Source organism: Rhipicephalus microplus, chromosome X (genome assembly GCF_043290135.1).
Source record: "Rhipicephalus microplus isolate Deutch F79 chromosome X, USDA_Rmic, whole genome shotgun sequence".
NCBI lineage: Eukaryota > Metazoa > Arthropoda > Arachnida > Ixodida > Ixodidae > Rhipicephalus > Rhipicephalus microplus.
This window is the reverse complement of record NC_134710.1, coordinates 342,643,927-342,670,966: the sequence shown is the minus strand read 5'-3', so window position 1 is coordinate 342,670,966 and position 27,040 is coordinate 342,643,927. Positions and strand designations below refer to the sequence as shown.

Genomic DNA, 27,040 nt, shown 5'->3' with positions numbered 1-27,040 from the left:
AATGTTAAGGAAAGTACAGAGAATATTAGTAGAAGTAATTGTGATGTATATGTGAAGAAAAAAAGTGACCGAAAGGATTACTTGTCGTAAGATAGGACTGAACCTGTGACTTTCGAATAACGCGTCCGATACTCTACCAACTGAGCTACCTCAGCAGCTATTCTCCCGAGCACTTTATGGGCTATATATGCGCATTAAAAAGGCCCCGTAACGCTTTTTATTATGCAGGGTCAGAAAACGATGCCAATTGGTATAGCCGAGGCTCTCGAGAACACGTGAACCTAATAATGCAGCGCAGCACGTGGCCTGGAATTAACAATGTATTCTCAAAGTCATCTATGAATTGCGTTCGCTTCTCTCGAAAATTGACGAGGCAAGGTTAAAATTCCTTGTCACAGCCATTGTATCCACGCTTGGCTGATTTCAGGATGTCGCACTCGGTCGTCACAAGGGCCAGCGCGGCGGCCTGCTAATTCTCAACGCGTGCGCGCGCTATTACACTGAAAAGGCGCATTCGAAGAAGAAAAAAAATGAGAAAAAGTTCTCAAGATTACGAGGCGCACGTGATGTGTTTTTTTTTTCCGTGCCATGCCATCCCTGTTTATCTTCCGACGTTTTCGTGGACACGAGAGAAAAAAGAATGCAACTGTAACGTGCGGCAAATCATTGTAACTCCACTCGTAGTGGACGGATTCCAAAGAATTGCGGTAGCAAATTTGTGACGCAATGAGCTACTTTAGAGAATTCATTTTACGGCGACTTAAAAAAGTGTTGCAGGACCCCTTTAAACGTGGGAGCGTCACTAACTACCGCCAGTAGCCACGAAAGCGATTGCGAAACATATCTTTTCTCTGTGTTCGCGTCAGAAGTATGTGATACCATTACGAGCTGGCAGCTGACCTGTAATTCCTCGTATACTACCTGATCGCATTTTGTCTGCCAGAAAGAGACCCTCGATATGTACGAAGGAAGGATTTGTACGTCTAAGGGCTCATTTTTGGGGGCAAACGCACTAATAATGAGATATGCAAAATACACTTATGTCAAGAAAAATATAGACGATGTCATTAGAAGTAAATGTAATATATATGTGAAGCAGAAATGTGGATGAAAGGAAACTTGCAATGTGTGGGTACCAAATCTGCCCATCGCACAACGCATGAGGCGTCCCACAGAAGCGTTGGATTAGCACACTGTAGCTGTGTTTGCACAACGGTACAGTGATATATCACCACAAGAAATTGTTCCAGGCAATGGCTTCTTCATTTACAAGTAAGGTCGACATATGCGAATGAGCTCTGCACATGGACAGATGACGAATTGTATTTAGCAAAAAATAGCCAGTATTTGAAAAAATGAGCGTTTTTGCACAGGGTTGTCGCTATTGATGTGCCACAAAAGGTGTACTAATAGGTTATTTTGTCTCTATGGTGGTTGAAGATAGCACGTAGAACTGATTATTATAATATAAATATGATTTTACGTATGCCAAGTTCTCGCTCTTGATTTCAAAGGAAAAATGGCAGTTTATAAAAAAACAATATTATGCTAAGTTACGATAGATATTGCCTTTGTTTAGCTTCGCTTCAACTAAGATCTTTTCACCGACAGCTGCTTTTCTAAAATAAATCTGCAAAGTTTTTCTAGACAGTCTTACATGAGATTATGAAAACAATCTACTCGTATTAGAACTTTCTTTGTCATCTCTCAGATCCCCCTTTTAATGCCGGCATGTCAGACAAGAACTACAGCCTACCATGCTTCGAAAATCAAACTATTCCATACACGTACTAACGTTTTCAAGAAGCATTCTTTTTACGAGCGAAATTAAAAAGTCGAATCAGTCACCACCCGGAATTCTTTTACCAGCCATTTCTCAATTTGAGACGCTATTATCGATCTATGCTTCCTTCACAGTTGTCTATTCCTTTGTTCTTGCCTCAACACACCACAGTTATTTTTACTAACATAGACACCAACCAATGTCATAGCTATAACGAGCTGCCTGTACGTAGAAAAATGTAGACGTAATGAACTAGTTGTTGCTTGGGCGAGTTGGTACGACTTTATTCACATAAAAACAGCGCCAAAAACGAGGGACAAGAAAAGAAATGGAAAGGCTGGGCAATCTATGGGTCAGCAGGCCTTTGATTGCTCTATCACAAAAAGAAATAGATTTTCTTTGGAATGTTGCCACACGTGGTGCTCATGGCGCGTTATCACGATGATTACTCGGTTGTTAGGTGAATTATCGTTTCTTTGGTTTGTCATTCCTTTTATTTGTCAGATACTACTCAAGTATATATTGCGCTGTTCCGGCAAATAAATCTTGTTGTAAGTCAGTGCCACTGTTTGTATTCTTCTTTTCTTGTCCCTCGTTTTTGGCGCTGTTTTTATGTGAGTAGACCTAATGTCCAAACGAAATTTGAAACGTTAATGTTCACAGAGGAAAAAAATCCCCTCCAATAAGTAAAATAATCCAAATTTACAGAAAATTTTGATAACTTTATGAATATCCATTATCCCGCATACGATTACAAATGCAATTGAAGGTTGATCTTGCATAGATACTGCAAGTCTGGAAAGGATGTTTTTATCAGCCAGTGGCCCTGTAAAGTAGGCCTAATAACGTTGACCATATCGAAAATCAATGCGAATACTACAGCATGCGAGTGAAGTCGACGAAAGCTCAATGTCTGGCGGATTAACCAGTAATGCATATATTTTCTGAAAATATCCTTAAGAGAAATCTCTGCCCAAACAGGCGTTTTGAGCCGTTAAAGTAATACCTTATTTATATCTTATCGAGGGTTATTATCAGTTTCTTGGATATCATGAAATGTTATTTGTAGTCTGACTTGGAACGGTCCTTCATATTCTCAAAAACTAGAAAGGGGCGTGGAGAACGACAAGAACGTGGTCGTGGTGCACTTGAATGGAACGACGCAATGTGGTCCGCGCTAGAACATGTGCGCAAACAGGGTGCGCACGCCACTTTTGGCAGATGCTTTTTTTCCCACACGCTGTATGCACATTTTGTTTATGAATCTAAATCTGCGAATGCGCAGAGCAAATTCAGCACAATGCATCTGATCTCGTTTTCAACCTTCTTTTCTTCAACTAGAGAAAACACTATTGCATGCTTCTTTTACACATAGAAACAAATGTGGCCTCCCACAGAAGCGTTGGCTTAGCACATCACGCTGCTCTCCCAGGACGATGCTCAGAAGTGTCGATTCGGAAGTAACGATTCAGCATGCGTTGCATATAAGTTCATCACGGTGCCTATGGCTATAGGCTATATTCTGTGCTGGATGGACATGAAAGGCGGCTGTACCATAGTGCCAGAAAATGCTGATGCCGTGCTCGTTTTAAGTGAAGAAGGCAATGTGAGAGACGCAAAGCAGCTTCACACTGCGTAGGTTCTGGCTGCCGTAAACGAGGAAAGCGTGAATATTTGACAAAAGCAACCTTAATTTCAATGTCAGTGTGGCAGCGTAGCTGCATCGTTATCACAGAAAAACGTACCTGGAACAAACGTCGGGCGTAGATGCTTTATGAGTGCCAGTTGAATTTTTGAACATTTTGTTCTCAAATATGAGTACAGAATGTTCAAAATTTGGCCACTATACATGAATTTCAAAGACGGCAGCACTTTTCGGCATTTTAAGTGTTACATAATGTGTACGCGATGCTTTACTTTAGCTGCAATCTCACATTTTTCTTGATTTTTAGCATTCTGTGTCTTTGTGAATTCTAGAAATAGTAATATTATCTTGCAATACATGTCTCGGAAATCGGCTAAGGCATGAACACGGGAGGTAGGCAGAAGGCTTGGGGGTTGCATTCCTTCTTATCGCAAGAGAGAAGGGTGGGGGGGGGGGATATCGGACGAAGTTTACCCCGTCCTTTTTACTCAGACCTAACTCATCGTTTTTCAGAGACCAGGATAATCCCACAGTGTAAGCATTTTGTGATAATGGTGGCCGAAAGCCCTTAATGTTGCAATACAAAAACTATTTTTTTACCGTTTTTACTCCCGGAAAGCCAACGACCAATGGTAGGCCAGTGTGGGAGGACGTCATCACTTTATTTTTATTTATTTCATAAACTGTGAAGCATGTTGGCGTTTGGACAGAACTAATGAGCAATGGGGAAAAGTTTTGCCCTGTCTCCTTCCCCCATGCCCCTCACTTCTCTAATTGGTAGCACTGCACACCGCTGTGAAAACCAAGTCGGGGATCCTGATTATCCGTTAGAAGTTCCTAATACAACAACTTTGATAAACGTTGCAAGCATTCATAGGAAGTTCGGCACTTGTTATATTGCCAAACTATACATAGCGCTGGCATAGTGCGTACGAAATGCGTTCTTAAAAAATATCACTTAAGCATGCCCTGTCGCACATAAAAGCACAAGTTTCATTTCATGCATTCCATTGTATACAGAAGTGACTTAAAAATTATACACGCAGCACTGCAATACCACTTCGCACCTTTGAATAAACAAGCTCCTACAGCAGCAGCTGCACTTGAACTAACATTACATTTACAAACAAGTGGGAAGTGCTGTTTTATTCATCATAAAGAATACACAATAGCAAAAACTGGAAAGTCAGGAAGCAGTACCACCACATGAGAAGTGAAATTTCAAAAATTGGAAAAATCACCAACATCCCTCAAATGAAATGCCATCATACGAAACAAAGAAACAATAGGAATGAAATATGGGAGTACATGCACTACCATCTGTGATATTACCGCAAGCTGAATTTTCAGTGTGAAACCACTGAGTAGTGGAAGCGCTAGCATCTCTTGATGTCCTGGAACAGCGTGTAGCGTCATTTGTTTCTGCTTCACGACAGTTCTCGTCTAAAACTAACAACCGCATCGTATTCTTCATTAGATTGTTCACGTACCGGCTTTGTAGATAACACGCGATATGATTGGCGGCGCAAGATTCTTCAATATTTGTGTTTATACGCTGAAAGTGACTATCCCGTAATGTCTAGCAACATGTCAAAAAGTTGTCCAAGACGCATTAAAAGTCACTTCATTGCAAAAATATCGCCTTTTTTTCAGTGTCCTTGAAGCTGTCATTCATCTTGCACAGGACCTCAATAAATACCACTGGCAATGTGACTCACTAAGAAAGTACTTTTGTGTGAGAGCAAGAAGGAAAATATGTCGCTACATTGGTTTGAATTTCCGCTCTTTCAACTTTAACTTTTGAGATCAAATAACATCGACATGATACTTGCAAAACAGAAAAAAAAAAGATAGACTGCAAAGCAGTACTGTAACTTAGATGGGCCTTTCAAAGTAGTTTAGAAAGTTAAACACAAAACAATTTACTCTTTGAGGTCAACTATACTGCGCTTCGCTAGCACAGTCTTTTACATGAATGTAAGCTAAGTAGGACAGCAAGCGATACTCCAAACACTGCGATTATTTGGCACACAATCACAAGTTTACGCAAGTTGTTGCGACTTGAATGTTATAATCCCGAATGTCCGGCAAGACACATTGGGGTTCGCAGTACGGTTTACCAAATTATCGTTTAATATAGGAATGGCACCCATTTCTGTACAGAATGCACATTATGTGCCATAAAAAAGGGTAAAAAGACAAGGCTTTACAAGTTTTATGGGAGTGGGCTTAACACATTTATTCTAGTACTGCACCATCTTTAAGTGTTTTTCAATGAAATGTACTGCGGACCACATTAACGTTATGCTATAATAAAAAGACATCATTACCCCAAAGTACCAGAGGACAAAATGCACCACGTTGTTGCTTGATTAAAGAAACAATGTGTGTAAAGAATCACTTCCTATCCGTGAACCCAAAACTGGTCGTCTGGCCAAACGTAGACGTCCTTCCAAACACGTTGGCTGCTGTGGGGTTTACTCCAGCACCTGCCGCTCCCAGAACACCAGCGGCCGCCTGTTCGACAGCTTTTTGGATGTTGACGAGCCCCGGATTGAAGAGACCCGCTCCAAATGGCAGTGGCCCAACGCCGGGAACGTGAAATCCCGAGTTCGAAGGAGCGAATGGGTTGCTCGGTAGGGACGGCAAACCGAAAGATCCTGCTCCTTGCTGCGGGTGTTGTTGGTGGATGACTCCTCTTCGCGCCTGGTCTAATTCCTGTTGTGGTGGTTGCTGATTGAAGCCTCCTAGGTGGCCACCGAATCTATTCATCGAAGCACTTCCCACAATCAGGTCACCACCCTGTCGCGGCACGTTGCTCGGGTCGGACACTATGGACGGCCGATTCACGTCACCTTCGCGCTGTGTAAATGCGTTGGTTGGGGGATGGCCAGTAATAATTCCTCCGCCACCCTGTGAGCCGGCGTAGCTGGTTGGCCTTGATGAGAGAGATGGTTGCTGCTCGATACTTGGTGTGTACGTGTTTGGTGTCGCCGGAGTGTTTGGGATGTAGCGAGGTGAATCGTCGTCTGTGTAAGCTGAGGTGACAGGAGCAGGGTACGAGCTGTAGCCCGGAGACACTCCCTGGTGGTTCCAAGGCACTTCTCGGTTCTGGTTGACCAAGCCACCCCGATGCTCACTGTCAAAACCGTTCGTCTCGCGTGGTATATCCGCACCTGCATGTCAAGTGACAAAAAAATAAAGTACACGAACTTCTCTTTATAAAATTCACTTCGTCTGATTTTTTTTTCTACATTTACACATTCATGAGCATAGTGACCGTGAAGTTAAGAAGAAAAGAGTAAAAATTACCAGATTCCACGTACAGTGCGAATCATTGGTATGCAAAGCATGAATGAGGAAGGTTGGTATGTCTCTTTAAAACCAGCATAACCTTATGAGGCAGACGTAAATCATGCCATGCAGCACTTCCATGTCAAGAATTTTATGTTTGTGCCTAGAATTTGTGTTCGTCGTCCATTCACGTCACGTAATATTGGATTTTGTATACGTGATCCTAGCCCCGCCGCGGTGGTCTAGTGGCTAAGGTACTCGGCTGCTGACCCGCAGGGCGCGGGTTCGAATCCCGGCTGCGGCGGCTGCATTTCCGATGGAGGCGGAAATGTTGTAGGCCCGTGTGCTCAGATTTGGGTGCACGTTAAAGAACCCCAGGTGGTCTAAATTTCCGGAGCCCTCCACTACGGCGTCTCTCATAATCATATAGTGGTTTTGGGACGTTAAACCCCACATATCAATCAAATCAATACGTGAGCCTAGCGAAACGGCCGCGAGCATGCTATGAGAATATCATGAAGTCATGATTTACATGATGGGCATGCCATGATTATCATGCTTGGACATTTCATCTACTTTCATCGTCTCTTCACGTCACGTATTCCCAAATTTGGTATATGTGAAGCTACTGGAACGGCCGAGAGCACGCTATGAGCATAGCATGTAGTCATGTTTTACATCACACGCATGTAATGGTTATCATGCCTGGACGTGTAATTTTCTTCATCGTCTATTTACGTAACGTGATACATTTCATATATGCGCAGCTAGCTAAAGGACGCGAGTACGCTATGGATGTAGCATGTAGTCATGTTTTACATGACAGGCACGTCATGATTATTGTGCTTGGACATGTAATTTCCTTTTGTCGTCTATTCATGTCAAGTAATAGCAAATTTGGTATATGTCAAGCTAGCGAACGGCAGTAACGATGCTATGAGCGTAGCATGTAGTCATGTTTTACATGAAACCCATGTCATCGTTATCATTATTGAACGTGTCATTTACATTCGTCGTCTCTTCACGTCACGTGACGCCAAGTTTGGTATATGTGGAGCTAGCAAAAGGGCCGTGAGCACGCTATGAGCGTACCATGTAGTCATGCTCTACATGACACGCATGCCACGATTATCGTGTTTGGACGTGCCATTAACCTTCTTCGTGCATTCAAGTCAGTATCACCAAATTTGGTATACGTGAAATTAGCGAAATGGCCGTGTGCGCACTAAGAGAGTAGCTTGTCATGTTTAACATGCCAGTCACGTCATGATTATCATGTTTGTAGGAGTCATTTACCTTCGTAGGTCGTTCGCTTCCCGTAATACCAAATTTGGTATATGGGAAGCTGGCGAAACGGCCCTGAGCGCATCATGAGGGTGACATGTAGTCATGTTCTGACATGACACGCATCTGATGATTATCATATTTGCGCCAGTCATATACCTTCGTCATTCATTCACGTCTTGTAATACCAACTTCTGTATTTGTGAAGCTAGCGAAACGACCACGAGCGCACCACGAGCATGGTATGTAGTTATGACTTACATGACATCATGTCATAATTTGTATGTTTGGGTCTGTCATTTGTGTTCGCCATGCAGTTATCTCATACCATACCACATTTTCAAAATGTCATGCGAACGAAACCACCGCAGTGCAGTAAAATTGTGAAATGTAAATAATGACATTCATGACATACATGTCATGATGTTCATGTTACGACTAGTCAGTTGTGCTTGTCATACAGTCATGTCTTCACATACCTATTTTGGTATAATACCATTATTGAAAAGGCCAGAAGAGCTAAATGTGATAGGCAAACAGACAGACAGACAGACAGACAGACAGACAGACAGACAGACAGACAGACAGACAGACAGACAGACAGACAGACAGACAGACAGACAGACAGACAGACAGACGAAGGGACGGTCGGACGGACGGATATGGTCAAAGTCACTGATGTTCGCTAAGAAATGCTTAGCATTTTAAAGAGAAAACTGTGAACACTTCGTGGTAATTTATAGTGATGACTGTGAGGTGATTTCATATTTGCAATTAAACAGATGTTCTTACGACATCATTGATTTATTTTCATCCCATTGCCATGCATCCCTTGTCTAGCGAAAGTAGGCATGTTCGAAAACTTTGCGCTTGCGTTTTTTTCACGTTCAACGTGTCCTTGGTCTTTTCGGGCCGTTGGCAGTGAACCATGATGAAAGGGAAGCTGGCCCTTTCATGAGCGATTACTTCGAACTGAAATTTATGAAGTTTTGTCACGTCCATGAATGGGGTTTATTTAGATACGACGCAGGGGTAGCTTCAACAGCCTTGAGTTTAAACCAAGACTGTCGCGATCGCAAGGCACGTCTTCGTCCTCTTCACCTCTCTTGACGCCAGACCCATTACACACACGGGCACATATTAAAACTACAATTGCAACATCTCTTCGCCCGCAGACGAAGCCCACCAGCCGAGTCAGTGAGTCTCTTTAGAATTGAATGGCTTTAAACGGGCAATATGTCTAAATTCAGTCTTTGCAGAATGGCGGCCATTGGCGGGAAGCCAAACAACGCGGTATTTCACGTCGCTTAGGTGGTCGATAATGACATATGGACCAACATAGGACACCAGCAGTTTTTCACAGAATTCTCGTTTCCTCCCTAGAGTCCAAAGCCACGCCAAGTTGGCGTGTTCATATGTGACGTAGTGGCGTCGTTCGTCGAACCACATCTACGAGCATTCTCGCGAAACAAGATGGCGCTAATTAGCGAGCCATTGGGCCTTTTCCGCACGACAGATAGTTTCAGAAATGCAGGGATCATTGTGTTTTAGAAACAGAAAAATTGTGTTGAGTGTATAGCGTGGCGGTCTACCTTAAAAAAGAAAGAAGGGACTGTAGCTAGTATTCTCTCATGCTGTGCGGTGTTGGAGGCATAAGTAAAGAAAGGAAAACATTGTCTCAATTGTTGTGATCCGACGACACATACATCGACAGCATGTTCGTGAGAGTTCTGTTTGTACGTTTGATGAGACCATTAGTTTCTGGTGATAGGGCGTAGAGTGTCGAAAACTTGAAGCACATAGACGAAAAAATTTCTTCGATGAAATCTGCCACGAGTGGACGTCCATGGTCACTAATAATTACTTTTGTTGTTACAATGTCTAAAAATCTCTGAGCGTAGCACAAAAAGGAACACGTCACGTGCAGTAGCCGATGGTATAGCAAACGCCTCGCAGTATCAGTTCAGATGATCGGCACATACGATGATCCAACTATTTTCTTTGGAAGACCATGAAAAAGAACCAAGAAGGTCAATTTCAACTTGCTCAAATACAGTTCTTAGAGGCGGCACAGGATGTAGCTTTACAGGAGGAGTACTTGTAGGATGCTTTCGACGTTGACATTCGTTGCTGCTAGACAAGTATTGCTGCAGCACAGTTTGACGCATCTTGGGCCAGTAAAACTGCTCTTTAATGCGGTGGAGAGTTCTCGTCGCTCCTAAATGGCCGGATGTTGGATCATAGTGCATGGCTCTCAAAATGAAAAAAGCGGAAATTCGTCGGTGCTACCGGAAAATAGCGCGAACCTCAATTAGACTAATTTTTGTATAGTAGCCCATCGCACAAGCAAAAACGAGTGGCTGAGTAATCTCGGCCGCTAGAAAGTTGCTGTGGAGCACTGCCTTTTTGTTGCCCATTTGTAAATGCACTTTTGTCAGGATATCCTGGCTTTAATGATGCGATGTACCCATTAAAGTTGTCCGTGTCAGAGCCTGTCATGGGAAGTGGCAGCCGCGAAAGGCATTCTATATCAACGTGCCCGCGACCACTTTCATAAGCAACCCTAAAGTCGTACTCCTGTAGGCAAAGTGTCTAACGTGCGAATAGACCGGATGGGTCGCACAGATTGACTAGCCAGCACATAGAATGATGGTCCGTTCAGACAGTGAAGGGTATGACCGGAATCGTTTGTTCTGCGAAGACCACAGCAAGACACCTGCCCCGTAACGGTATAGACTGGCTCAGACTGGCTTAGGGAGCAACTCGCGTATGCCACGACATTTTGTTTGGTCTCAACGTGCTGAACCAAAACAGGACCAACACCAACGCCACTAGCGTCCAAGTGCACTTCTGTCGGAGGCATAGAGTTGAGGTGTCGGAGCATTGAATGCGACGTCGATCAAAACTTCACTACACTAAAAGTGGACGCCCATTCCCGGTTCCATTCAAACTGCATGTCTTTTTGAAGCGGACACGTCTAGTACAAACATAGTCCTAGAAAGCTCCACAGTGCTTTTACTGAGCGAGCGAGGCTGCTTGAAGGCTTCCACTGCTAACGTCTTCGCTGAATTAAGTCGTAGTAGAATCAAGACTCTTTTTGTCCCTCATGTGCCCTAGAACAAGTGCCTGACATTCTCTGAAATGGTATTTTTTGTTACTTCAAACATCAACGATGCTTTCCTTTGACAATCTAGCATAAGGTTTAAACGTACGTACGTTGTGCTCACAGAACGTGTCTCCAGAGATCACTACATCATCCAAGTATCGCATGCAGATTTCCCATTTTAAAGCACACAAGTTGTTGTCCATGAAGCACTCGAAAATTGCCGGTGCAGTACACAACCAAAATGGCATCGCATTAGATTCTAAAAGTCCGCCTGGTGTTATGAATGGCGTTTTCTTCCTATTTTTTGTGCATCGGTATTTGTCAATATCCTGGTCTCAGATCGACATACGAAAAGTAGGAAGCTGATGAAAGGCAATCGAAAGCATCATCGATCCGTGAAAGAGGATTGATATACGTCCTTGTCGGTGATAGCGTTGAGGCGATGGTAATCGATGCAAAATCTCCATGAGTCATCTTTCTTTTTAACCAAGATTATCCGAACTGTCATTGACTGCCCGATTTCCAGATATGATTTCTCTTTAGCAAGTCACGAACTTGGTCGCTGATAAAGTTCGCTCCAAAGGTGACACACGGTAAGGTTTTGGTCGGATAGGCGGATTAGACCCCGCATCACTGAGGTTTTCTATACTAAAAGGAGGAAATGATGGTGGATCCTCCTTCTGGGCACTATTGAACACTTCTGTGGTGATGGTGGTGGTGAACTCCGTATTTTGAAATAAACTAGAGTTTCTATTCACCTGGGTGGCCGTCCCTAGTCGGGGACACTGTTGGAGATCGCATTTGCCTGGGCATGCGCCAACAAGGAGCGTTGCGCATCCAAGGTAGAGCAGCAGAGCAGGTACTCCTCCTAAGCCTCTCTAAATGTGATGAAGAAGGGGGATGAGAAAAAAAGTGGAGTGGCAGGACACGAAGCCGAAACGTGAAAGGTGTCGCCTAACACTTGACAAGTTGGACGCGTGCCATAGATTTCCGGTATGAAGTACCGGGTGACCGCAGGACTAAGGAAAGTGTTGTTCTGAAGGTGGCGTAGAAGTTGTTCGTCCGCTTTCACCAGACCGCGTGCGGGGCCAGGGCAAAGTCGGCACGAACTGCGATAATCATCTAGAATATCACGGTAGCGTGTCATACAGGAGTTTCCAGGATCCGACTCAGGATATGGAAGGGCAGCGGCACGGAGGGGAGAAGCGCGGGCAGCGGCATTTGCCGCTTTGTTGCCAGGAAGACCTGTATGGACTGGAGTTTTTCTTACGGAGTGAGGCATAAGACGGTAGAAATCAGCTTGAAGGAGAGGAGCAGCCAATGGGGTGATAAAACCCTGGATGTATTGAGAACAGGCTGAGCGCGTGTCTGTTAACATAACGCGAGCAGTGTGACGGGAGGTGGCCAAAGCGATGACAACCTCCTCTGCACGAGGTTCACTGTCGCATCTGAAGGAGATGCAATCGACGTGGCGGCCCTCTGTGATCCCAGTGGCCATGTGATAACCTAAAGTGGAAGGGCCCCGAGACGTCTACATAAAATACCTCGAGGCTATCGGAGTGACGCGCCTGAAGGGCCGCAGTACGCGCTTGCCTACGACCAGGGTGTTGTTCGGGGCCCATGTTACGGGGTAGTGACTCTACGTGTAACTTCTGACAGCGCCAAAGTTTCGGCACTGGTGATAGAGGGGCCAGGTCAGAGATTGTGTGGAGACCAAGTCTGTTGAGCAGGTGGCGCCCGGAAGGCGTCTGCGACCGCGTTGGTTGGCGCGATAAATGTCCCGCAGCTCCGTGAAAGAGTTGTGCATTCCCAGAGCCGCCAAACGGCTATTGGAACTTAGAAGTGTGGCTGTCAGCTTGGGCTAGTTGGTATGACATGACGATAGTTATAGCGCGAGAACCGAACGACGACAAACAGACAAGAAGGGCAAGAAGGACACGAAGCGCTCGTGTCCTTCTTGCCCTTCTTGTCTATTTGTCGTCGTTCTGTTCTCGCACTATAACTATCGTCAGGCTGTTCGAAGTAGTGATAGAAAGGTCCAGCGCGCGTTTCTACACGGATCATCGAAGAGTATTAAGTTGGTGTTCATGGTGACGACGCAGGTGAAGGTAGAGTGAGGCATAGAGGATCGCAAACGCTTGGGCCAACTGGAGGAAGTGGGTCCCTCGGAGGCCGACACATTTAGTAGATAACCGCTGCATCATACGCCTCACTTGTTCGCTGGTGCACTCGCTCGCTGGATTCTGTGCCAACCAGTTGTGCCCTCGCGATCTCCGACGTCAGCGTAGCTCTGGCCGTTGCGGTTCATCAATCACCACAACGTTCAAACCTTTTGGCAGTATCATGGGTTTATCGGAACAGTTGATGGTTCAAAAGCTAATGTGCCCTTCAACAATTGGCAGCATACAATAAGGTATCAGAACATTATACTTCTTGCAACTAAGGTGTATCAGTTCTCTGATGGCGTCAAATGTTTTTTTTTTTCGGTGGCAGAGAAACATGTGACCAAGACACACTTTACTGACAATAGTGGGACAACTGTATCCATGGATACACTTCTGTAACAATGCTGGTGTTTCATAAACGCAGGCGAATCGCCCAAATCTACTTTAATTTCTCTTGTTCGACAACCAACGTTGGCAACGCAAAGATTTAGTAAATCTAGGCCCAGTATTACGTCATGCGTGGCATGAAGTAGAACTGCGAACTCCGCGTCAAATAGATGACACTCCAAGCTAACTTCAAAACTGCACACACCGACAGTATATAGGGTCTCACAACTCACTCCCCAAAGCTTATCGGTACGGTCCCCCGCGAAGAAAACTTTTCGCCCAAAGAGGTGTTTGAGCGCAAAACTAGCTGTCACTGAAATAGTTGCTCCAGTGTCCACAAAATTATAATTGAAATGCTGTCTATACACAAACACACACACACACACACACACACACACACACACACACACACACACACACACACACACACACACACACCCACACACACACACACCTGATTGTTAAACATATAAATCAATGAAGGTATTTCTGTCGAAATCATAGGATGTCCAAGAACCTCATCTCCAACGGCCCGTGTGGACTAGTTTTCCGGAGAGGGAGATGAATAGATCCTTTCACTGTATACAAACACAGGGCCTTGATTACATCCGATTTCGTCCACCAATGTGCCTTAATAGCATTGGGAGGCAAGAAGAGGTTTAGAAAATAGCCTGCTGATTTTCTAGAATTGTGGTCTCTCATTTCACAAGATATATTCAAACAAATGTTTTTTGGGTGTACATAAAAAAATATGGGAGGTGACCTTGAACTTAACGCACGTTGCTTTTATATTGAAAAACTAAAGAGAGATTTTCCTTATCTTTCAAAGAAACTTGGAAACCCGCTTTTACTTCGACGTTAAGAGCTGGTAAAAGAGGTTACAGAAAGTTTTTTGGGGTACAACGCTTGCTACCTTGAAACCATCTATATCGGCGTCCAGGAGAAAGCAACCGGCTTACGCGAGGAGCATCTTATAGAAGATATCTCATTGCTAAGTAATAACATTTTGTTTGTTGATGCTGCTGTTGATGCTGATTCATAATTTTGTTTATATCACAGTATCTGTTTTCCGCGTTATGATAAAGACCATACACATGGGAAAGTTTTACGTTATACCGACTACTGTGATCTATTCTGTATGTTTCATGCAAGGTATCGATAGAACACCAAATGATGCGTCAGTAAAAAAACAACAAATTATGGCAACTCGCGGTGTCAAGCCTGAAGAAACAGCGCAGCTGGGTGGCTCCTTGTTTCTCTTTATCTTTTCTTTCTTTCACCTCTATTTTTCTCTCTCTCTCTTATTTGCAACTTTTATGTTTTTATACATTCTTCTCTCTCGATTTATCCACGGCTTCCTCTACCTTGCTTTTTTCATCTTTCTTTGTCCTTCTTCTCTTTCTCTCCTTAACCCTCTGCTTAATTCTCTCAATTTATTTGTTTCTCTTTATTTCTCTTTATTTCTCTTTCTCTCATGCTCTATTTCGTCTATTTTTCATGTCTCTTTCTATACGTTATGGTTTTTGTTTCTGTCTTCTCTTGTTTTTATCTTCCCTCACCGTTTCTTTTTGTCTCTTTTTTTACGCCTTCTTTCTATCCCCCTTTCTCTCTGCGTGATGCTTCCTATTGTTTCTATCTCTCTTGTGCTTTTCTTTCTATCATTTTCTCCCTTATTTTTATATAATATTGTTTTTGTGTGCCACTCACACTTGCACTACGCGGTACTGAGGCTTGCCCGATTCCTGTGGTGCTTACCAACTCGAAGAGATTTCTGGTGACACCGCGCGAACTACTGCAAGCTATAGGAGCTTGGATGTTTGAAACAAAGGTTTAACAGCCCACTGCTTGCTACCACAGTGCATTTTTTTGTATTCTCTGAATCCAACTGCGTCACACATACCACCGAGCTCAACAACAGTGATGAAGTAAACGCGTTAGTGCCACAGGGGAATCATTTCCTACCCGACAAAGAAGGCCTCCAACTGCTCGACTCTGGCCTGAGTCCTTCTTCACCTACGGTTGGTCTTCCAGTGGTTTTCCATGGCGGTCGCTTGGCCTCACCGCTTCCTGACGACGTTGAGGTCGAGTCGTTACGGCCCTTCGTTCCTGGCGACTTTGCTCCGGAGGTGCTGGAAGAGGTCTTGGACGCTGTACCGCCACCATGCGCCCGCTTTCGAAGCAGGAACACCGGCTTGCCACCCACAATGCGGCCCTCGATAAACTCGACTTCGTAGTCCTCGGTGGCTGTCTCCACCTCCGCATCAAGCTGCACCAACCTCGGCTCCCTCTGGTCCTGTCGTGGCGTCGCCGTGGCGGACGCCAATACCAGCGCTAGCAGCAAAGCTATGCAGAGGGGTACCTGCAAACGCCAGTCATTGATTCATTGATGCGATATACTCGGCATTCTTCTGTCATGTTCCTCACTGCGCTACAGGTGTCCCACGTCGTCAGCACTAACTTTTCGATACTAAGGCCGTTAAAACACCAATAATTTTTTTTCTACAGCATTACATTACCTTACCATTTTTGCCTGCAGAATACAACCTCGTTCTGCTTTCTACATAAGTGTTTTTTGTAAGCGTCATTATTTGAACTGTTAAAAGCATTCACGTATTGCTGGAAGCACTGAGTACAAAAGAGAATGCCTTATTTTACCTTTTTGTGATATACCCTTGGTCGTAGACTATTAGTATTGGTGATGATAACAGTATGTATGCGTCACTTCTCTTTGAAACACAGTAATAACACGAAGCACGAACCATATTGTAATAATCACCAAATGCACAATCATTGTCATCGCTCTACACAAAAACTAAATAAACCTGTTCCGACAGTGTGCTTTTATTTAATGCACGTGTTTTTTTTTCCTGCGTGCTCTCTAAACCACAAAATTATTAACTTTTACAACAAATCTATTCGGGCTAACATTGAAGAAAGGACCCGTCAAACAAAAAAAACAAACCCCTTGTTTGACACTTGTTTTTTTGCTTAAGTACTGGTAGCAAACACACGCTGTTCTTAACGCCTAAACGTACTATGTAACGGCCTGTATCACATGGTATCGCTTCGCGGCTACGCCCATTCTTCTGGTCAACACGATGCCACCGGTTCGACTCACGACCAAGGGGACACCACATCAATAGGCGCGGAGGGCGAAAGTGCCCATGTATTTAAATGCTCGCCACGCTTGAGCAACCCATGTGACGAAATTGCATAGAAGAGCCATATATACTCAGCGACAATAATTAGCATGAAATAGGTTAAATACACGTGTTGTAAACTGAGTGAAAGTCCATAGATTTGTCATTACCGTAAAGCGGCGCTGTGAAAATATTTCTTTCAAGTGGTTTCCTTCGTCTGGTAAAGAACTTAATATTACATTATTTGTCACCCTTATTTGTTAATTGTCAAGCTTTCTTATTAAAAATATGAGAAGGGCCGCAGAAGATTTTACATGCCTCTGCGCAATATTAGGCCACAACTTCTTATACTATAACACTTTCAGATATACACATCATCACACTCTTCTGTAAGCAATTTCAGTTATGACAGAATAGTGAATAAAACTGTCTTAAAATAACAGCTGATTACCATAATGTATAATGGGAATTGTGAGCCCAGCTTCTCGTTGGGGTTCCGCCAACTCTGTTTGAAGCCTGTTATGCTACATATGTAACCGATGTAATGTTGGTCACATACTGTCATGCATGCTGCCAGCGCCCGGGTGCTCAGCACACTACTCTGTGAATTGCAGGCGTCGCGAACCAAACAGACCGTTACTACAAGTGAAAACCAGCCGCAGTGCACGTGCCATCTCTGCATTCACTCGAGCTCCAACCGTGGGGCCACCACGCGTGACGGAGGACGAAAATGAGGTTAGAGGCCAGTGGCTTGTGATTTGGACATACTCCACGTTATCTCTATTTTCGTCCTCCTTCACTCTATCGGTTACGCTGATTCCAGACAATGGAGACACTGCTCAATGCAGGAATGAACTGCTGAGATCTGGCTCTATATAATGAAATTTTGGAGTTGTCATTCCCTTTAAATGCGGAGAATTTCTTAGTCGCACGATGTCGTGCTTCGGCGTCGGTGGTGGCGCCGTCCACAACCCGCCGGAGCATGATCGCGTTTGGTGTCCGGCCAGCAAGACGCCCGCAAAACTGTCGCTCTCCTCGCCCTTTCTCACCTCGAAAGGCCGACACAGGCAGAGTCACCAAATAAAAAAGACGAATAAAGCAAAAAAGACGATCAAAAAAAAAAAGGCGCTGCACAACCACTCACTGGCCACCCCGTATAAGTAGGGACTGGATCGCGGGTTAGGCATTCAGTAAAAGGCGTCTTTACTTGGATTTTGCTTGACGTTGAAGACAACGCTTCTCCTTCATTCAATAGATAAGAATAATAAAAACGAAATGACAATTAAGCAATCCCAAACCATACTCACGTACGCAACATTCACGCGATACCCCCAACACTCTGTGACGCATTTGCTCGAGTTTCCCATTTGTGAAAATGCGAGCGGCAGTTCTTATACTTGCTGTCATTTAGAAGGGACACATTATTCTTCAGTAGCCATACATAAGCATTAGAAAAAAAATGCACGCCTCTCCCTGAAGTGAATGACCACGAGTAAGTGAAGCTAGGTCATAAGGTTCATGGTATCTACGCTGAACTCGCCGACTAGTATGAAGAGTTTGTGCTCGTATGCGTTTGATATTGTTCTGTCACAACTATGATTGATATTAGTGTGTTGTTGAACCTTTTTTGTGGGTGTTTCAAGCATGTTTCCCAAGAGTTGCTCGATATAATGTATATTAAGTGACCTAAAGTGACATAAAGGCTCGACGACAAAGCTTGGTACTATGGTTTGGAACTACGTTTAGGTCATCGACTAGTTTAAAGAGTTTTCACTGGCACGTGTTTTATATGGGCCCTTTACAAATATTTGTTTTTAATCTATTGGAAATCTTTTTTCTTCGTTAATATGCGCGCATCGTTAATATGCACGCAACTAACCACAATGACAACCAGCAGTCTGCTTCGACAACAATGCTTGGTCCTAAAATTTATTATGTATACGCTGAAGTCACCGACTATTATAGGTGGTTTGTGCTTCAAGGTACCTTATATTGTTCCTTCATATTGATGATTGATATTAGTGTATTGTTAACATTTCTTGTGTCTAACACCCACGAGTCTCCCCGCGACGGATGCTGGCGACAACAAGGCTAAGCCCTAAGTAGATTCGCCCCTGAGAATGATCATAGCACTCGAACAACAACCACGTTCAATAACTGCAGCTTCGGCTACTGCATCTGCAAACTTCTATAAGAAAATTTAAAATTTGAAGCCCCCACTGTGTAAGCTGTAAAGTATTTCCAGGCCCCCAATTACGGGCATTTTCTTTCCCCTTTGACCAGAGCAGCCGCCCAAGTACGTGAGCATGATTTTTCTCCCACCCCCCACAAAACGGTTAAAGTGAGGCTCTCTACTTGAGTCTGTTGCATCGTCCGACAATTTTTAGCGCGGGGCGCCACCGACCGGCTTATGGCAGAACCAATGGCCACGTTGCGCAGCACGATTCATCGCATGATTTTGTACATGCGGTGCAGCTCTATACCACTTCGTAGGTATTTCGCAGAACGACGTCCAATTACCGCTTCCGGCGTCGCTTTCGCCATCTTAATGGCCGGCGTGAGGCAGTTTATCACGACTTGTTCGCTTCGCTACGCTGCCTGTGCGTGTAGTCGCTGTGGCGGCCGGAACGTATAAGGGCTGAAATAAAATTTCACAAAGCAAGCGTGGCGCAGAGCGGGGGTAGAGAGAGTGGAGACTAGGAACTGGGGGCTCCAATATTAGTGCCTCACCCACCCTTTGCTTCACAGCGATCCTATGTCCTTACAGTCTATGGTCACGCGCTGCACGCGAACGCTCAGTTTTGGGCACTACATATTCGCAAAATTCCTGTCCCAGTTTTCTCGTTTACGCAGACAATGACCCAGAACTTTGGAGTGTTGAGAGAGTTCAAGGTTTTAGGCGTTGAGTTCAGCGGCAGATACGAGCACGTCCGGCTAAGGGCTTGCGCTCGGAAAAAGCCATCCGACGACGCATCTGCTTTCAGCATGTCGGTCCGTGTACTACAGCGCGAAGGGAATGTCGTGGCCTGTAAACAGCCACGTCACGACGAGAACCCCTAATCGAACACCATTATACAATGTTGGTGTTTGGTTCAGTGTGGTACAGCCTTTCTATGCAGTGCCTTCGACTCTCCTCAAATTCATGTTGGGTACGAAGTGTGTGGCAACAGCAGCAGTGCAGTTTCGTTTCTATGGAACCCCTGATGTTTCAAAGCTCTGAATAATGTCGAAAGTGCTCATTTTATGCTGAACTGCGTACAGGACCCAGTATATGAACCCAATACCTTACTCTCTACAGGCTTTTGTTACCTGTGCCACGCGTATTTCAAAATCATCACGGCAGGTTTAAACGCAATTTCAACGGAACGCACTGCATGTGAAAGGCAACCTGTGCTGCTTCTCTGTAGGCTGTTTCCTCAGCGCTGCAGCCTCTGCTGACTATGCAGCGCCGAGGAACCCGTGCACAATACATTGTTCATTATAGAACGCTATATGCTCAGAAATGACATCAACCACGTTTGAAATAACTGCAAGCAAAACTTCGACTCAGACACTGTCCACCAAAAGAAAAACAATCAGTAATATTTCACACCACACGACTGCCTGACATCTTCATTGTTCTCAGTCAGCTTAGGATCAGGGGAGTAGGAGTGATAAACAACAAGAGGGAAGGCAGGGAGGTTAACCAGGCACATGCCCGGTATGCTACCCTACGCTGGGGGAATGGGAAGGGGGCATAGGATCAGAATGAAGTAATAAACTGGGACAACTTTCAGGCCATACGTGTCAAGGAGACGCCAGGAAAAAAATTTTTCTGGACTTACCTTCTGTTATCGACGCTGACATCATCATCCAGGGTTAATTTTAATATGTTTATGATTGATACAAAACATCATTGTTTCCTTGTCAAGTTTTGAGGTACACCAATCACAACTACGCATGAAAATCCTCAATCTAATCTGTATACCCTGTTCGCTGCTAGAACGCACTGGAAAACTTCATTCTTTTGTAGACAGTCGAAGGTATTTTAAACCCCTCAGCTTGTCCTACCACTTATCTAAAAATCTTCTTTGTTCACACTTCACATGCGGCTAGAATGATTTTCCAAACGATTCAGTGCACCACTCCAGCCATGCATCGTTCAAGGCATTCATTGGCACCATTAGTGACCAGATGCGCATACTGTGTAATAGACCATACAAGAAGCGTATCTGGTCACTAACCGGCAATTAAAGTCCTCAATAAATAAAGTAAAAATTACGCTGCTTCCATAAAATATCCCAAAGAAAGATGTTCATGTTCTTGTCCACAACGTCTTGTAATTCTATTGCGGATCTTGGCATTAGTACCGAGCAATTTGAACAAGCCGAAAGGCATCGAATCCACTTCTCCTACGTTTATGACAATAAACAGGTAATGACTTCGTGCAATTCAAAATACCATAAATGTCAACTGGTATTCGCATGCGAACTGATGGAATATGGTGTCATTGATTTTCACGGTGACAATCCACCCCCACCCCCCCTACCATACATCTGCAACGCAGCCCAATTCAAGCACCTGCTTCTATCAGACTGCGATGCGTATTACAACACATACTTTAAACTAACAAGTCAAACTACAAGAATTGTTCTTTGATGCTACAGAAAATTTGGCAATAATACAAACTTGTAAAATAGAAAAACTGACGGTAATAAATATTTGTAGTGATGATTAATGGTCGTCAAAGAAGGATAGCCTCTGAAGGAAGTGTGCCTAGTGGAAAAGTTGCCGTTAACACAAGACCGTCCTTGTTCTGCCACTAGCCCTCACTCAGGTAGAGTTTTACAAGCTTTTACGTATATACATATGAGGCCTACCAAAAGTACATCCCCAAATATGTTGGCTGTATACATTTGTAGTACCAGGTTTGAAATGATACTCTTATTGTGAATTGTTACATACTTCTATCCATGGTAAGCAAGCAAGTAGGCAATCAAATTCGTTATTAATTTTACCTGTATAACTCGTTATTCCAATGCTACATTGCGGCGCATTAGCATTCATTATTTGACAGGATGATACGTTACACCAGAATATTTATGCATGTCACGTACTTGCGATGAAGCTGCCAGAGAACCTTCAAAGCAACTCCAATTCTGTTTCATAATATATCAGATTTCAATTTGCTTGAGATGCTGAAACGTTCAAGTGGTTTAATTCAATTGTATGCTGATTTCACTGAGGGGACATTTTCTAGAGCTCATGTGTACCATTCTTTCTGGGTATGGGCATGACGAAAATAAAGTAGTTGCTTATGAATAAAAAGTAAATTAAAACAAGATGGCAGGGCTGAGACCTTTCAATAAATATAAAACATTCAGTGCTGCGGTCTCCATAAGCGCCTTCTACCTGCCAGTTGCAAAATACTACGTGTTACGAACTCGCCCCAGTTCCTCGGGAGGAAAATAACAGCCTGAAATTATTTCGTTCCTCTGCCATGAACTGCAGGGTAGAAGTCTATTAATAGTACACAAGCAACGTGATGTTCATCAGAATAATGCGTTTCACGTGTTTCGACAACACATGTTTCATTTTCATGTTGAAACACTCTCCCTATGACTAATTCATATTAAATCATTGAATGTCGGTTATATTCAAAGAACTGTTCTATATCGAATACCCTCAGCCTACTATGAATTCTCCGCTCCTAAGCGTTCATGACATCCTTCTCATAATTTAAACACTAGTAGTGCTTTCGAATGGTAATGTTTGATGTCAACTAAAAATCAGTGTTATTGATATTCGAAGTTCTTCCCCAAAAACTGTAATTGCAGTGCACTAGCGATATACTTGTGACTCATTGGTAAACAGCCTAGTTGTCAATTTCCTAAAGAAATGCACCACACCCCTTCAATGCATTGAAATGCAGCTGCAATTGTAACTAGCTATGCAATAAAAAAACAACATAATTGGAACAAAAGAGCACTAACCCTGCAATTTCACCAGCGTGATTACTTCGTTTGCGAAAATTTCTTCACTGAGCCATATGTTTTATACGGAGACTCATTGTTTACGCCTAGTCAAAGAGAAGAGATATACTGTTTGCACGTCGCATACTAATGATAATCATGCTACCGTAATGTTCCTGCAGATGGTGCAGTTGTGATTCCGTGCGTGGTGTCGGTCTTCCATGCCCAGATGTTGAAGCAACAAAGGCGCAAAGAAACAAGTCAAGAGTGCCCGCAATCATTGTGGCGGAAATCCTTCAAGGACGTGCAGAGGTTACAACGTCCGTTTCCTGGCACAAACGGACGTCAGTAAAGCATGCGAAATCATACGCTCAGAAAAAGGCGCACGAAGAACATCAGCACTGGCGATACAAAAAGAAAAAAAAAACAAGAAACATGAAAACAAAACATAGTAAACCTAAGCCTCACCATAGGTCGTTTGTTTCGGAGACCTTCGAGGCAGCAGTTGCCGATCATTTCTTCTTTCGCCGTAAAGCACAGCTGAACTCGGCGGCGAGTCTCGCCTTACGCGGGTAGCACACAAGTATAGCAGCAGATGCGCCAGCGAACAGCAGCACGGGCGGCAGCGGGGACAGCACCAACACAGCAGCGGTCCTTCCGACCTTCGCACCACATTAGCCGGAAAAATGTTTGTCCATTAGAGACAGCGTTTCCTCCTTTAAACGATTCCCTTTATCTGCCTCCTCCTCGTCTCTTTACCGTCGGAGGCGCTACGAGACGTCCAATGCTGCGTCATGCACCAGCGCCAGGAGTCGGCAACCGCCGGTCGGCCAGCTCGGAAGACCAGCCGGGAAAGATTCTTTCAGCTTAAAACGCTAGGAATTCACCACCGAATGCGCCGCCCGGCGATGCCTGGTCAAGCTCCGCCGGAAAATGAGCGAGCGCCCATGTAGGAGAGGAGGGCCGGGACGAAGAGCGGGAGCCGATGCAACGGACCCGGCGGCGGTAACAGCTAGGTGTTTCCCCAAATCACTGCAACCGAATTGACGCTCGGCTCTCCTACCCGCGCACGTCCGCGTCTTCTGCACTTGCTCTCGTTTCAGCATAAACCGGATGCGCTGCTCTTGGGTCACGGATCCGCGCGCGCGTCGCACCGTTTCTGTCCTGCCTGTCCCCGACCCGATGCCGGCGCCTCCGTCTATCCTTTCTGTGATTACACGACGCTGCGCTGCCGCGTCACCTGCGGACGTGGCAACGCTGTCGTCCTCCGGGGGTGGGCCAGTTACACAAGGCCGCTACAGGCAGCCGCAACACTGGCTGTCTTGGTGGGCACTCGCATTCGGTACACGTCAGCGCTGCAATCTGATATTGAGCCCGTCTGAAGAACAGGCACCAGCTAAAGGCATTTGCACTGTGAGAGTTAGCCGATGTGCTACCCCTGACATCTCTGTTTGTGCTTTCTCTTCCTCGCTCTCATAGGTACTACGAAAGCGCGGATACAGCATATAGCTCGATGATCACGGTAAAGTCTCGGGGAAAGGACATCCCATCGAGCGGCGGGCCGACCGTCTTGGCGTTGAGAAACATTCTGCGTTTTTTTTCCGTTCATGATTGCATTAAAAACAAAAAAGGCTACCCGCAGCGGCTTCTTGTGAACGAGCGGCAACATTCCTCTTTGTTGTTTTTTTTCTCACCTCTCGTTACGCCTTCCTCCTGCAAAACATATCGAGCGTGCTAAAAGAAGCTCGGAAGCGTCTTAAGATGACTTGTTTACTGGCAAAGCGTTTACTAGCCTGGCGCCAACGATATACTCCCGGCTGTTTGTTGCGTGATGTTTCATATCAGTTTTCATTTTCTTTTCTAATGCAGCACGGCTATAGGTAGCGTGTGTGTGTGTGTGTGTGTGTGTGTGTGTGTGTGTGTGTGTGTGTGTGTGTGTGTGTGTGTGTGTGTGTGTGTGTGTGTTTGTGTGTGTGTGTGTGCGTGTGTGTGTGTGTGTGCGTGTGTGCGTGTGTGTGTGCGTGTGTGTTTGTGTGTGTGCGTGTGCGTGTGTGTGTGTGCGTGTGTGCGCGTGTGTGCGTGTGTGTGTGCGTGTGCGTGTGTGTGTGTGTGTGTGTGCGTGTGTGTGTGTGTGTGTGTGTGTGTGTGTGCGCGCTGGCCTTTATTAACTTCTTCGGCTTTCGACTGCTCGCAAGCACTTATTCTCAGACCACGACCACGACATCAACCGAAACGAATGTATAAATTAGTCATAGAACTCTTCGGAGGAGTCACTTCAACGTAGGCGCCTCTGAAAAACTCATGTGGGTGGTCTCATAGTTCGAACGTCTCAATGGGAAACTCAGTCTTGAAGTGCTATTAGATAGAACAAACATTACATTACAACTCTTGAACAAAAGATGTCGAACTTGATAGCGACAAACTTGCGCATTTGGCTGTGCTATCATGCACTGCAAATTACTTTTTGCATTATTTGAGAGCCAGCACGGCAAAACGTCCCTTGCTTCAAGTGAGCATTTACAGGTACAGCCATAGGCAAGCTGGAGTATTGGGTGTCTTTCTGCCACACAACAATCGTCGTCTGCCTTGCTTCTGTTCGCTTCTGTTGATGGAGCAACACTGGTCATCGTACTCGGCATAAGCGTGCGCAGAATTTCCCTTCAGGAGGTGAGGGGGAGGGTGGGTGAGGTTACGTCGCAGCACCCCCCTCCCTATAAGGTCAATGTAAGGGGCAGGCTTTGCACCCCCCCTCCTATGAGGTGACCAGGGGCGAGCGGCCGCTCACCACTGCCTTCCTCGTGCGCAGCACGCCTATGGTTCTCGGCTGCTGATCCTAAGCTCCCTGGTTCGCGCACCTGTTGGTCAAAATTTCTGAAGCCCTCTTTTACAGCGTGTTTCATAATCATATCGTCGTTTTGGGAAGTAGAGCCACAGATAATATTATTATTGCCCCTTTCTCAAGAAGCATTCGAATTTGCGCTGACAGAAAACGCAAGACCCTCGCCAGGTGTTTACCCTCAGCACCATTTTGAGTGGTTTGGTATGACTGGCTTAAGTGGTAATACTTTCTCATAAGAGTGCTGTACTACGCTGATAGCCGCACACCGTGAGTGACGGGGGAATACTGGCCGCCCGGGGATAACTCAAGCTCGCGAGTTCGACGACAATTATTGTTATGCGGCAGAATGACAATCCAAATTGGCCTTTTTATAGTTATGCTGTGTATGGGAGAACTGGATGCCGGATTTCATGTTCTCCCCGTCAAAAATTCATTTCTTTCATCAAAAGTAGGAATCGAAGAACCAGTAGTAAACATCAAGCACATGTCGGCGCTCGCATCGGAGCTCGGCTCACCAACGCCAGTAGCAAGGTAAGGCGCACTTATCGCCACGGCGTCGAATCATGTCACGGGCTATACGTGACCACGAGGTGATGCACTTCAATGGTCATGTATAGATGTGAAACTGGCCTAGAACCTCAAAACACCACGTTGTCTCCGAGTTTTTGGCGGTGCATCAAAGCAACCACAAGACAATTAACCATCACTTGGGTGACAAAATAGGAAACAGAAAGAAAATTTCAAACAGAGCAGATTCCGTATCTGTATTTATTTGGACAAACAATATAAGTGGTAATTAGATTATTACATAAAATGAGCCCAAGTGCATATTGAGTAATTACTAAATAGGGAGTAAAGTAACTCGGCAGGTTTACGTTATGCAAAGCATGTGGATAAAAGGTGACTGTGTTGCAATTAGCGAAAGGTTACGAAATGACGCTGAATATTTGTACAAATGTTGTACGCAAAGACATAGGTTAAAAAATCGCATATGTCCTATACAACCAGTCTTTTTAACAACCCGCCATGGAGGTGTAGTGGCTAAGGCAATCGGCACTTGCAGGTCACGGGATCGAAACCAGCTGCAGTGGCCTCAATTCTGATGGTGGTGAGAATGTTTGAGGCCCGTGTGCCTACATGTGGACCTCGTTAAACAACCCCAGGTAGTTATACGTTCCCGAGTCCTTCACTACGGCATCTCTCATAATCATATGGTGCTTTTGGGATGCTGAACCCCAACCATTATAATTAGTTTTTCGCACTCGCTGAACGATGCCAACAGCAAAACGATTGTTAGCAACATGAGAAGCGGTAATCTGATATGTAGCGCTTGGGCTAGCCAAGATGGCAGTTAGACGCTGCTTCATTTGTGAATATCAGTGAATGGCGCTTAAATACAGTTGACGTTCACCCGACATGACGGCTGTATCATAGGAGTATATATGT

The 27,040-nt window shown here is 44.8% G+C and overlaps 2 protein-coding genes across 5 annotated transcripts in view; one reads left to right on the top strand and one right to left on the bottom strand.

Moving 5' to 3' along the window:
- The window catches only part of LOC142776319 (uncharacterized), a 59,940-nt gene that overhangs the window by 15,289 nt on the left and 17,611 nt on the right, over window positions 1–27,040 (top strand). Inside the window, exon 3 of one of the 3 annotated variants that reach the window (XM_075879800.1) lies at window positions 22,938–23,228. The exons of the other annotated variants lie outside the window; for them this stretch is intronic. Within the exon in view, the coding sequence (XP_075735915.1) occupies window positions 22,938–23,107 (170 nt within the window). The 3' untranslated portion in view covers window positions 23,108–23,228. Of the gene's footprint in view, window positions 1–22,937; window positions 23,229–27,040 lie in introns of those variants that run through there. 3 annotated transcript variants of the gene reach the window in all.
- On the bottom strand, window positions 4,560–23,362 carry LOC119161191 (uncharacterized). 2 transcript variants are annotated; one of them, XM_037413550.2, is made up of 3 exons: window positions 23,224–23,362; window positions 15,627–16,023; window positions 4,560–6,604 (listed from the first exon to the last, which is right to left on the bottom strand). In XM_037413550.2, the coding sequence occupies exons 1-3, from the start codon at window positions 23,269–23,271 to the stop codon at window positions 5,826–5,828; spliced, it is 1,224 nt and encodes a 407-aa protein (XP_037269447.2). In that variant the 5' UTR covers window positions 23,272–23,362; the 3' UTR covers window positions 4,560–5,825. The 2 variants fall into 2 exon arrangements, with proteins under 2 accessions (XP_037269447.2, XP_037269446.2); XM_037413549.2 differs by lacking the exon at window positions 23,224–23,362 and adding an exon at window positions 22,922–23,025.